We start from the raw sequence: 14,404 nt of genomic DNA, 5'->3' as shown, positions 1-14,404 counted from the left end.
TAGAGGCCTAGTGAATGAAAATGGGTAGAGTTCTACCTAAGAAGCCAAATCCAGGTTTTGCAACCAAGTATCTCTGACCACTGTCCTTTGAAATTCTTTTGGGAGAAGGAGAAAAAATAGAAAAGACCCTTTAAGTTCTTTAACTTCTGAATGAAAGATGAAGGAATAAATAAAATCTTTAATGAAACTTGGAACATCAGAATTAATTAAACAAAGATGTTCAGAGTTTGTGAAAAAATAAGGTTACTGAAAGGAAAGCTAAATAAACTAAACCGGAAAAAATATAGTGGGATTTATAAAAGAGTAGAGGAAACTAGAACAAAACTAGAGAAAATACAAAGTAAGGCACTGAGAACCCCGAATCTACCTTATAATAGGGAAGAGAAAAAAGAGGCTCTTACGCGATTCAGAGACCTTTGTTCAAAAGAGGAAAGATTTGCTAAGTACAAATCTAGAGAAAATTGGATTTCTTTAGGAGACAAGAATACTTCTCTCTTCTATAAAAAAAATGTTCATCAAGGAATTTCAGAAATTAAGTCTTAAGGCTCAAAAACTAAAATAGAGATGTTTTACAAGGACAAAAGACAGTTAATAAGGAAGTAATAAATTTCTACAAAGAGCTTATTAGAACAGAAATGAGCACAATAATGGAGGATAGCCGAAAATTGCTTCAACAAATTATGCAAAGAAAAATCAGTGAAGAAAGTGGTAACCAATTGATTACAAGAGTCAGTATAGAAGAAGTCAAAAAAGTAGTGTTTTCGATGAAAGGGGATAAAAGCCTAGGGCCAGATGGTTTCAACGCGAACTTTTTCAAAGAAAATTGTGAAATAGTGGGTAAAGATGTAAGTGAAGGGTTTTTGGAATTATTCTAAAATAGGAAAATGTTGAAGCAATGGAACGTCACAGTATTGAATTTGATTCCTAAGAATTCAATTACAGAAAAAATTCAGGACTTTAGTCCCATTTCATGCTGCAATGTTATTTACAAAATTATTTTAAAAACTTTTTCGCAACGTTTGAAAATAGTTATTGATAAGCTTGTAGGATTAGGGTAATCAACATTTATTCTTAAACACTCTATTTCTCATAACATCCTACTAATGTAGAGTTTATTGAATGGATATGGAAAGAAAAACATATCGCCAAGTGTGGCTTTCAAAATTGACATTATAAAAACTTTTTTACTCAATTAGATGGGGATCAATCCACGAATTCCTCCTTGCTACAGGTTTTCCAATAATTTTCATTGATCAGATTATGCAATGTGTTTCCACTCCTCACTTTATTGTGAGCGTGAATGGTATTCATGGAGGTTTTTTCAAGGGTGAAAGGGGAGTAAGGCAAGGAGACTTCATATCTCCTTACATATTCGTCTTAATAATGGAATTTCTTGACTGCATTTTTAAAATGCTTTTAAGAAGTCATCATTTTAAATTTCACCCGTACTGCAAAGAAGAAACAATAACCCATATATGTTTTGCAGATGATCTATTTTTTTTGGCTTATGCGGATGTTGAATATGTTAGTATAATCAAAGAAGCTCTAACAATCTTTTTGAGTATTGTAGGTTTATACATCAATGAGGACAAACGTCAGGCTTTCCATGGAGGGTTAATGAAGAAAGGAAGGAAAACATATTCAATATTATGGGAATCAATGAAGGTGAACTACTAGTGAAATACCTTGGAGTACCCATGTCATCAAAACAACTTCGATATAATCACTTCAGACAACTAGTAGAAAAGGTTAAAAATTCCGTCTTGGATTGGGCTATGAAAAAAATATTTTATGCAGGTAGAATCGAGCTCGTTGAAAGAGTCATCTTTGGAATTAGAAGAGGCAAAAATGTCAAATGGGAGGATGCTTACACTCCCATAGAAGAATGCGAACTAGGAATAAAAATTTGTGCTGAATGGAACAAAGCCCTCATCATCAAGAGTTTATGGGAGTTGGAGCAGAAAGCGGACTCCCTGTGGGTCAAATGGGTGCATACAAGATTTATGAAAGAAAATCAGAGTATTTGGACATGAAGCGTTAATGAAAGAATAACATGGTCATTGAAGAGATCCTAAAAACAAGAAAAGATGTCTTTCAAATGGTGCAAACCACGATTGGAAATGGAAGAGGGGTACTATTCTGGCATGATCCTTGGCTGGATAATATTCCCATTATATTCAAAGAAGAAATGTAAGGATGCAGAGTTATAAGAGAATGCATCAAGTACTCATTTAGAGACGTTTATGAAGATAAATGTGATTACTTCTGAGGCGTATTCCAGAAGGTGATAGAATCCTAAACCTAATGAGGCAAAAGCAACTCAATGAAAGAAATGATGAAATATACTGGAAAACAAAAAGCAACGAGAAGTTTATTACATGAAAGGCATGGGAAATGGTTAGACAAGAGGGCAGGAAGTAGATTGGCATAATGTGGTATAGTCTCCAAAGATTATGCATCGTCACCAATTTATACTCTGGCTGGTATATAGGAAAAGGTTGACAATAAAAGACAGAATTTGAAAATACATAAACATTCCTGATATTAATTGTGTTCTATATTAGGGAGTTGAGGAAAACATAAACCAAATATTTGGGGGAATACTCTTTTGTAACACAAATCTGGAGGAGGTATGTTGCATACATGAACATCATCAACTTTCCAGGAACATGGGAATAAATCCAAAAGTGGATAAAGAATAAAGCAAAAGGAAGATCCTTCTATGTAAGTATACTGAAATTCTACTTTAGAGTAGTAATCTACAATATCTGGAAAGAAAGAAATTCAAAATCTCACAGTGGAAGAAGTAGAACTGCTGAAGATATTTGGGGTGATATAATTTCAGATGGAAATGCACTTATTCAATCCTAGAGAGGAATCAAAAGGAATGAAAGAAATAGAAAGCTCTGCCAGATATGAAATATTTCGTTTGAGAAAGTCACAAGTATAATCAAAGTAAAAATGATAAAGGTGTTAATTGATTGTTGTTGTTGTTTGTAATTCAATTCTTGTTTCATTGTCAAATCTAAATCTAGAAATTGTCTAGATCTTATCTTAAACTTTTATATTTGTTTCCCCTCTTTTAAGTTTTTTTTAATGAAATGGCACTAAGTTGTTTACCCAAATAAAACTTCACATTTATTTACCGCACTAATAGAAAGCACATTAGAGTGAAGCTAGCGAAGTGTTATTCAGTGAAGCTACCTTCACATTTATTACACAGAACTATCAACAATTAATACAAATTAACTTAAATATATCACGAATTAATTAATAAAGACTCTAGTACTATAAGGACTGAGAATTGATGTGAAATGATCATTATATCTGATGTGACATAACGAGAAAAAATTTTGTTCATAATTTAATTAATAACATTTTGTTGTAAATAGAAGTGAAACAAACTTCACCATGTATAGTTTGTTTCACTCCTATCAGCGCTGTAAATACCTAGTGAAACAAACTTCACTTGGTAGCACTTATTTCACTTCTATCACATTGTAAATATCTAATGAAGTAACCTTCACTAGGTAGAGTTTGTTTCACTATTATCAGCGTTGTAAATACCTTCACTAGGTAGCGCTTGTTTCACTCATATCAACACTGTAAATACCTAGTGAAACAAACTTCACTCGTAAACGCTTGTTTCATCTTTTTTTAGCGCGGTAAATACCTAGTAAAGTAATCTTTACTCGTTATCGCTTGTTTTATCTCTTTATATTCTTTAGTAGGGTTTACATAAACGTATAAATATTTTTACATGGATATGTTAGTAATTTTACATTAACGTTTATTTATATTTAATATATAATTATAAAACAATTAAAACAAATACATTTAAATATCTTACAGATAAATTTTAAAATATATTATATATATATATATAATCATATAAATTATAAATTAATTTAAATATATTACAAATAAATTTATAAATATATTGTTTTATATTTATGTATAATATATAATTATATAGATTATAAAATAATTAATATATTTTATTTCCTATTCTATATGAGGAATTACATGAAGACATAATTGCTTCTACATTAACGTATAAATTTTTAACATAAATGTATTAGTGATTTTAATGAACGTTTATATATATTTAATATATAATTATATAAAATATAAAATAATTAAAATAAATTTATTTAAATATTTTATAAATAAATTTTAAAAAATTTTATTTTACAAATTCATTTAAATATCTTATAGAATTTTTTGAATATGTTGTTATATATATATATATATATATATATATATATATATATATAATTATATAAAATAATTAAAATAAATTCATTTAAATATCTTACAAATAAATTTTAAAATATTTTATTTTACAAATTTATTTAAATATCTTACACATAAATTTTCGAATATGTGATTATATATATATATATATATATATATATATATATATATATATATATATATATATATATATATATATATATATATATATATATAAAATAATTAAAATAAATTCATTTAAATATCTTACAAATAAATTTTAAAATATTTTATTTTACAAATTTATTTAAATATCTTACACATAAATTTTCGAATATGTGATTATATAATATATATATATATATATATATATATATATATTATAAAATATTTTACACAAATTAATTTAAATATATTACAAATAAATTTATAAAAATGTTATTATATATATTTATATAATATATAATTATATAGACGGTAAAATAATTAATATGTTTTATTATGTATTATTTAGTAGGTTTACATGAAAATGTAAATGATTTTAAAGAAGGAATAAATGGTTTAAATGAATTAGTAAGTGGATTTACATGTAAATTAAATGTATTTATATATTTACAGTAGCGGAATGAAGTGAAGTGAAGCAAGGTTCACAGAATAACGCTTCCTGATATAAAATACTTTATTCCTTCCTTTGTGTTGTGCTTCTCAAACTTGATTTTACATGAATGAAGTGGAACCATAATTATATTCGAGTTCTGGATCTCTGTTCATTTCAACCCAAAGCTTGATTTAATAATAAAATAATAATGCTAAATTATGATTAGTCCGAAACAGGAGAATAAATAATTTGGTAGTAGAAGATCTTATTTGCTCTTTCACAGGGAAGAACAAAACAATCATTTTCTTAAATATGACTATTTTGCCCCTATATATGAGAGTGAATAAGTGATCCATTAACGTAGGAAATCTTAATTCTAACTAGCATGAATCACGTGTATTTGTACAGATAAGAATATATACAAATTATTATTTATTTATAAATATTTTAAATAAAATTAATATTATTCAAATCTAATTAATTAAAAAATAGTTTTAGTTTGTAAAAATTAAGTTTTATCTTAAACTTAATTTTAACATATATTTTATTCCATTGGTACCCTACTTAACCCCTCAATTGACCATCATCTTGTGACTCACACTTTTTCATATATTTTTTTTATCCCCTCGGCAAACCACCCTCCAATCTTAATCGACCTCAATTGATGACACATCTCTTATCTCTCGTCAAGCTTAACCACTAACCCCCCAATTGACCCTAATTTTGTGACTCACACTTTTTTCATATGCCTCTTTATCCCCTCGGTAAATCACCCACTGACCCTAATTTTGTGACTCACATTTTTTCATATGTCTATTTATCCCACGACAAACCACTCAACAATCTTAGTCGACCTCTCTTTTACTCTCACTTCAACAAATCAATAATCAATCCCAATTGATCATAAATCTCTTATCCAACGTCAAACCAACCACTAACCACCACCCCTCACCAATCTTAGTCGACTTATCTTTTACTCTCACTTCAACAAATCAACAACCAATCACAATTGATCGCAAACCTATTATCCAACGTCAAACTAACCATTAAATACCATCCGACCTTTCATCTCGTGACCCTACACTTTCAAATGATCGTCAAACCAACCACCACCCGGCTTTCATCTCGTGACCTCACACTTTCAAATGCTCGTCAAACCAACCACTAATTACGACCTCACACTCGACAAAATACTCACCACAACCACTAACCACAACCCAATCTTCATCTCGTTACCACACACTTTCAAATGCTCGTCAAAGTAACCACTAATTACGACTTCACACCCGACAAACCACCCACCACCCAACCTCCATCTCGTGACCCCATACTTTTAAATGCTCATCAAACCAACCACTAATTTTAACCTCACACTTTCAGATACCTCGTATCATTTGTTTAAATTTTGCGCCAACATATATTATAGTCAAAAATGCGTTCTTGAAAATCTAAATTTGTATGTTTTGGGATTCAAACCCTAGTCTTAAACATTAAATATAAACACTTTACCGTTAGACCATTTAATATTTTTAAAATAATTTTATTATTTTTTTGGTATGTATATATATTTTGTATTTAATATTTATTATTAACTAATTAATTTTTAACCAAACAATTATTTATACTAATAAAGAAAATATTTTATATATATATATATATATATATATATATATATATATATATATATATATATATATATATATATATATATATATATATATATATATATATATATATATATATATATATATATATAATTCCAATTTAAAGCTATGTAACCAAATAATTTTCTCTTAATATTTTAACTTAATTATTTTATTATAAAATATTTTTAAAATTAATTAAATTTTTTTAGAATTTGTTTAAATAGGTTAATAACTTTAATTTATATATATATATATATATTATATTTATTATCAAAAAGCAAGGATAATTTCAAATAAACTATTTTAAATAATAATTTTATTTTTTAATTTTTTAATAAAATTAAAACTTCTAATCACCAACTAAATTATTTATAACAAAACATAATATCAACTAAATTACAAGAACTACCCAAAATAAAATAAAATAAAATAAAAGTTGTATATCTTTGATATTAAAGAGAAAACATTGATCATTAGATTAAAAAAAAAAAAATCATTAGACTGAAAACTGTATAACTGCGGCGACTGATGGCGAAGAAGATGGCGGCGGTGCTCTATCACTACCCTTGCCCCGATGGAGCTTTTGCGGCGTTGGCTGCTCATCTCTTCTTTTCTGCGACATCGACTTCCGTCCGCTTTTTCCCCAACACCGTCTATGCTCCCCTTAGACCGGACCAGCTACCCCTCCATGAAATTCGCGACCTTTACCTTCTCGATTTTATTGGCCCTCCTGGATATCTTCCCCTAATTGCTGCCCAAGTTGAAAGGTCTTTGTATTTGTATTTGTATTTGTTTCTCTTTGTATATATATGCATTTGATTTGATTCACGCCTTGATGAATGTTTAGGATGTTGATTGAACATGGTTTAGTGTTCAGAGTTTATTCCCATAAATCACATTAAAGGTTCAATACACAAATGTGAACATATCACTTTCCTGCCTCAGTTAAAGGTTTTCCTTTCTAGTGAAGATGGACCTGTAGTATCCTAAAACAGTCGACCTATACCTAAAACTAAGAGGTGGATTGTAACCACTGAATCGCTTCTTGTGCTCTTTTTTCTATGAAAGTTGACCTTTTTCAAAAAAATAAAATAAAATAAAACTACGAGGTGGATAAATTGATTTCATCCACCATCATGTACAACAAGTCTTTCAGTACGGGGAACCTCTACTTGAAAAATCTAAAGAGAAGTTTTATTAGTGAGAATGTTATTCCACATGATAGAGATTATCTATTTATAGGATACAATAACTCTACCTAATCCGAACAAAGTTTTAAAATTCGTTTTGCATTTGTTATTGAAGCATACACCATAACAAAAGACCCAAATATGTTTCTTGACTGTGTCTTTAGTTCCCCATTATTGACATGACTAATTTTGCATTTTGCAGAGTTGTGGTGTTGGACCATCACAAGACTTCATTTGAGGTGTTCCAGAGTGAGGGAGCTAATTGTGTTAATGTTTCTACTTGTCCTGTATTTGGTGAAAACCTGTGCGGGGTGTTGGATATACAGAGGAGTGGTGCTACAATTGCATATGACTATTTCAAAGAACAATTACTTCATCTTGCGGCTGCAAGTGAAAATGATGACACAAAAAACTGTACTGGTTGCTCTAGTTCATCAGTATTGTCTGAAGCACTTCATCAATTTCAGAAAGCTAAAACAAAATTTCAGTACATTGAAGATGGTGACCTTTGGAATTGGGCTCTTCCAAATAGTAAAGCTTTCAGTAGTGGGCTGAAAGATTCAAATATTGAATTTGATGTCAACCGTAATCCTGCCTTGTTTCATCAGGTATTTTTTCTTTCCCTTTGTGCTGTATGAGACTTCTTTATGTGTTTGACTCCAATGAGAGCTCTGAGAGTTGAAATCCTGAAGAAGTAGGAAAAAGAAAAAAAGTGTTCATCATCTTGCATTAATATTGACGCAGTCTCTTTTTAAAAAAAAAATTATATTGATGCAGTCTTTGAAATTAGAGACACAGTAGGATGTTGAACATTCACTTTAAATTCTTTATTTGGAAGGAATTAGTGTTGTTAACTTATGCTGGTTTTCCTACCACATTGTTATAAAAAGAGGGTCCTTTTGGTGTGAAGATTGAATTGAATTGAATTGAAATAATGTGTCAATCCAACCGATGAATTTGTATTAATATCATATTTTAGGATAGGACCACCCTCTTTGACAATAAGGATCATTCTCAAAGAATATGTTTGCAGTCAGATAGTTGCCTGAATTGTTGTATATATACTGCATTAATTGCTACAGCTATTCCCTTTTCCATAGTTTTTCCTTCCTACCATCATCCAAGATAAGACTATGTTTGATAAAAATAACTTATCACTTACTTTGAATCATTAAGTTCATTTAATAACTGTTATTTAGAATCACTTAATTATTTAGTTTTAGATGAAATTAATAAATAAAAATATAAGCTATTTTTTTCTGCTTTATTCGGTAATATAGTAAGAACGTCCACAAGACAACTTTAACCCTAAAAATTAATCAAATTATGTCACTATAAGTGTAAAACAGTCTTTAAGTACTTTCCGACATTAGTTTCACATTTTATCAAATCAACTTTCATATCAAGTTCTTAAGATTTAAATATTATGATTTGGTTTATTCATCATTTAATTCAAACTCTTAAATTCGGCACTTAAAATTTAGTAATGAACACTTAATTTCTAGTTATATCAAACGCATATAAAGCCTATTCTGAGCCAAAGACGAAGTAAAATATAATGGTTTATATTAATCTAAAGTGAATCACTCTCTCTGTCTCACTTCTGGAATCCATTTAACCAAATTTTTAAGAGTAATTTCTATATTAAAAGTATTCATATGATTGTGCAGAGTAATTCATTTGCATTAATTAGCATAATTATATATATATCTGCTTCCTTTCATTTGCATTTGACTATTGTCACTGACATTAACTTTTGTGAAGCTGCTTTCGTTGGATTTGGATGTTGTCATTAATCAAGGAATGACGACTTTATCTGAGAAGCAAAAACTTATTAATGAGGTTCTTGAACAATCCTTTGAAATTGAGCTTGGAGGTGGATCATTTGGACGATGTCTGGTAAGAAAAAAACATCCTTTGATCTTCTACATTACGTTTTCATAGTCATTTATGTGTGCACCTTTTAGATGGGTGCTTTCTTGGCTTCATTTCATAGTAGTAGTCGTTTGCTTACAGATTGGAAAATGTTACATTCTTTGATGCACTTGGTTTCTATGTTTCTTAACAAACCATAAAGAATTGACTATGGTACTCTAAAAATGTTTATATTTCTCATTTTTAGAAACTTGAATGAATCCCATGATTATGTTCTGAAATTTTTGAATGGTGCACAATGGTTTAATTCCTGATTTGTTGAAGTACATGTTCATTTAGAGAGAGACATCTTTTCTACTCTAGTATGTCCATTATCCTAGAGGAATTTTCAACCATATAGCTCTTAATCTTGACATTGCACTCTAGTGACTCACTACATGAAAGAGCAAGCTAACCCCCACCACACTTGTGACACAAGAAGTAATAGCTATTGTGACTGCACCAATAGAACTCTGTTACATGTCCAGTAGGTTAGGGTTAGCCACCTACTAAACAATTTAGTAAATTAAATGGATAATTAGTAAATTCATTCATGAACTTTTTCTTAATTCTTATATTCCTCTATAAAATAAGTATGATATTGTTCTCTGTACTAACAAAAAAGTCACAATCCTCACTACTTTAAATTTAATACTGTCAATTCCATGCCTCGTAGAAGGTGATGTGTCTTATTTTTTATTTAAATTGCCATGTATAATCCATTTTGCATTTTTTAACTGATATTTGTAGAAATTAAATATATATATACATATTTTTTTTAAACTGATTTTCTTTATTTGTGAAGTAATTGAACTTTTTATTTTTGCTCCACAAATAATTTAACCAATAGAGAGAACTCATCCTAATTTAACTGAATATTTTTTCTTTGCTGAATATTAATTTAATTTTGTTTTTGCTAAATAGTAATTTAGTTATTCTTTTTGCTTAACAACAATAATTATATGACCTCTTGTGCTAGTGCTCCTAATTATTAGGAACATTAACAAAAAATGTCAGAATAATTATTGTTAAGAAAACTAAAAATCAATTAAATAATGTTCAGCAAAAAAAAAGATTCAGTTAAACTAAATTAGTGATGAGTTCTCTCTTAAATCAGCTAAATAATTCAAAACATAATCAGTTAAATTACTTTGCAAAAGAATCAGTTTTAAAATATATATATTGTTCTAAGAAAAGAGTGGTATGGATCATATGTGGCTATTTAAACTAAAACAAACAAGTGATGTGGCGTATAATTGACCGTATTAATTTTCAAAGTTAGTGACAGAGGTATTTCTCACATTTTTATTAGTACATGGAGCAAAATCAAACACTACCTACTTTAGGGAGCAAAGGAGAAAACTATCAATTATCTCTAAATTAAGGTTGGAGTGATATGGAGTGATCTCAAAATAATTTGATTTTTTCTTAAATATTGTTTGAAGAAAAATTGATTTGTCTAGGTTAAATGACCAAAATGTTCTTTGATATTTAATATTTTAAAATGTTATAAAGAATAAGTGAGGGTATTTTGAAGTTTAGTTGATAATTTGATTGAAGAAATGATTAACTTCAAAATCACTTGCCTTGCATGTTTTTTACTCTATCAAGTACCGCATTTCAAGAACTAATTATTTAGCTTCCTGTATCCACATATAATTGCCCCCAAAGAGTTGGTAAATGATTTGATTTGTTCACTAAATTTTACTTGGATACTCAAACTGAAGTTATTAATGATTTTACTTGCAGAAGATTCTGAAGTTATTTTAGTGTTTCTTTTGCTTGACGATCTTAAAATAATGGCTCAAATTATTGTTCAGTCGTCATCTTTTTATTAACTCTGTTAATATATTGATATGCACCTTTGAAATAGTTAAATATTGTATTAAATTATTGAAACTAAGAAGATGCAAAAGTTGTGTAGAGATATTTGGAAATTTAACAAGTTTAACAAATAAATGACGATAACATTTAAGCTATTTCGAAAAGTTATAATAAAAAAGGAAGCAAAACAACCTTGACAAATAAATTTAAATTTAGAGAGGTATTAGTGCTTATTATGTTGCTCTACTCTGATAGGCTGTGCATGCGGATCATATTTCCCATCTTCGTAGTGAGCTTGGAGGCCAATTGGCCAGGAAAAGTTATGATAGCAAGTTAAGGTATGTATCATCTGAAATCTCATCATAATGTTGTCTACTTCATTTTTGTTATGAAAAAGGCATGTATTCCACTAATAAGAAAATTACAATAAGAAACACAATACACTGGGATATCAACAGTAGCGATTTCACAAAAATCTTGGTTGTGTATAGGAATGGCTCAAAAAGTGGGCAGGTTTAATATGCAATCTTCTTCTGAATAGATTCAGTATGAGCTTGACATTGTGATTCTTCAGAAGATAAAGTGCTTCTCTGAGCTCTTGAAGCTGAAGACTAGATTCCCGAGAATATGCTTACTCCAAAAATTGACAGATTAAGTCCAGGAAAAATCTGTCGAGACACGAAGATGGATAGATCGGTCGAGATATAAAGTATAGTTTTTGAAATGACAAAACTTCCAAGAAAGAGCTCAAGAACGTTATGGGATTTGTGATAAATGATTTCGGAAAATATGAGATAATAGAATTATTTGAGTTCACTTCTAATGGCTATTTATACTATTGGAGGAGGCAGCGAAAAATTATGAATCAGTTTCTTCAAGATGGAAAAACCCGCTCTCTAATACCATGTAGTAATTTAAGAGGGAAAATATATTATTTAGATAGTGAGTTGAAATTTACATTAGAAATCCAGATATTTAAAAGATATTGAGTGTGATAAAAATAAAGACCGACAACATTCAACATGTTAGTGTAAACAAAGCAACATGTTGAGTGCAAGTAAAATTGCACAGATCTTTGCAATTCAAGAAAGAGATAATTTCAACAAATGCAAATACCACCGGATAGATTGAAATCCTGGAAATACTGTAATGAAGTGAATCCCAAAAGTAAAAGCCTGTTTCTATAGGGCACATTTGATGTTTTTGAATTCACACAGGAACAAAATAATAGGTTTATATTACCTCAACATTTCCTTAAGTTCAGTTGGTGCTGATTGTACTTTTATTACTCAAATTATATACAATTCTAAAACAGATTATTCCATAAGGAGAGAGAAAAAAGTTCCCTTCAAGATCTTGAACCTCAAAAGGAAGTCATATCACATGTGAACTTTTGTTTTCTTTTAGGCGAATTGTGGAATACCTTGTGGGCTAGAAAAAGGAAGAAGAACTAACTTAACAAGATGATGTAAACCATCTACTATTGAATCTATGTCTAAGCAACCAACAGCCCAATTACTGAAGAAAATAAATTAGCAAAAACAGGTGTTTTTGCATTCTCCTAAATGGAGCAGTGAACCAATTCTCTTACAAATTCTGCTTAATCTTGAACCTATATGAGATTAATTTTGAAATCAACCCCACTGAAGCTTGGTTATATTTATTATAAATTTCAGAAGAATCTGTTCTGCCAACACAAATACGATCTGTTTTGAATCTGTAAGTCAAAACAGATAATGTTTTCCTTTCCATGTTCGGGGAAGTTGCGGTTTGTGATTCCAAATACTTGATGGGGTGATTATAGAGTAGTTGGTTTGTAGTGATAGTTGATGAGATTGAAATGGAGGTGTCTTAATGGGATGTAGCTTTGCCCTAGAGAGTTGTAGTTTTGTTTCTTGACATTTTTGTACTGAATCAATTATCATATTTTACGAGGCTTGTGTTACACTCACATTCATTTCATGTAAACTTTCTGATAATGTATAATAGGGGCATAGGAGCTGTTGTATATAAAGTCCCTGAGCTTGCGGATGACTGCTTGTTGAAGATAAGTCTTAGAAGTGGGGAAGGCGAAGACACCACAACCATCTCACAGGTCTGCCTTTCTCTCTTATATATATATATATTATGTTCATACAGAATTAATTCAAAAATTAGAAGCTGATATCTTCTTAATTGATGTACAGAAATTTGGTGGGGGAGGGCACAAATGTGCAAGTTCATTTATGTTAAACTCAACCGAATTTGAAAAGTGGAAGTTAAAACAAAGCTAATTTTGGAGTTATTACAATCATGGACTACAAAGTCAACGAATCCAAAGAAGTTGGACTTAATTGAGGGTATTGTTAGAATATGGTGTTGTAAAGATCCAATTTTTGACCAAATGCATTATTTAATTTAAATAATTTGTTATTGATGACATTATCTATCTTAAATAAAGATTTTTTTTTATCAGTTATAAATTGAGTTTATAAATGTGAATGTTTTATTTTTTAATATAAATTGTGAATAAAGTATTGTGATTACTATTATAAGGAAGGTAGTATTTGGTAATTTTATAGTATGAAAAATGTTTTATTTTTTAATATAAATTGTGAATAAAGTATTGTGATTACTATTATAAGGAAGGTAGTATTTGGTAATTTTATAGTATGAAAAATGATTGAGGGATAAAATTTAGAAGAGGATTTTGGAAATAAAACAAAAAAAATCTCTTTCTTTCTCCTTACACTATTCTTTTTTTCAGTTAATCAATCCCTCAATTTTTTTCCATATATCACTCCTCTTATATTTGGAATAGTGAAATATATTTATTATTTTTTTGGTAGATTATAGTGTTTTTTTATTCCTTAACTTGGTTAAGCTGCTCATTTTATAAGTCAAATATATGAAGTAAGTGTCTTTAATTATCATACATATGACTGTCATAGTCATTTATTTGCATCATTTGGTTAACATTAAGTCTTGAAACATGCATGAGATATCATGGTTAAATT

The 14,404-nt window shown here is 29.3% G+C and overlaps 1 protein-coding gene across 1 annotated transcript; it reads left to right on the top strand.

The window, feature by feature from the left end:
• The first annotated feature begins 6,981 nt into the window (after positions 1 to 6,981).
• LOC124937765 lies at positions 6,982 to 13,827 on the top strand. Its single transcript, XM_047478116.1, has 6 exons — positions 6,982 to 7,247; positions 7,873 to 8,278; positions 9,435 to 9,569; positions 11,664 to 11,746; positions 13,398 to 13,503; positions 13,595 to 13,827. The coding sequence occupies exons 1-6, from the start codon at positions 7,009 to 7,011 to the stop codon at positions 13,679 to 13,681; spliced, it is 1,056 nt and encodes a 351-aa protein (XP_047334072.1). The 5' UTR covers positions 6,982 to 7,008; the 3' UTR covers positions 13,682 to 13,827.
• Positions 13,828 to 14,404: the final 577 nt, after the last annotated feature.

The sequence above is a fragment of the Impatiens glandulifera genome, chromosome 1, assembly GCF_907164915.1.
Source record: "Impatiens glandulifera chromosome 1, dImpGla2.1, whole genome shotgun sequence".
Taxonomy (NCBI): Eukaryota; Viridiplantae; Streptophyta; class Magnoliopsida; order Ericales; family Balsaminaceae; genus Impatiens; species Impatiens glandulifera.
This window is presented reverse-complemented; position numbering and strand designations above follow the sequence as displayed.

Bases quoted from the DNA above. Each gene is read 5' to 3' on its own strand.
- LOC124937765 (XM_047478116.1), top strand. From the start codon at position 7,009: ATGGCGAAGAAGATGGCGGCGGTGCTCTATCACTACCCTTGCCCCGAT. The intron at 7,248-7,872 runs GTCTTTGTATTT...TGCATTTTGCAG, and splicing joins ATTGCTGCCCAAGTTGAAAG to AGTTGTGGTGTTGGACCATC. The intron at 11,747-13,397 runs GTATGTATCATC...AATGTATAATAG, and splicing joins AGTTATGATAGCAAGTTAAG to GGGCATAGGAGCTGTTGTAT.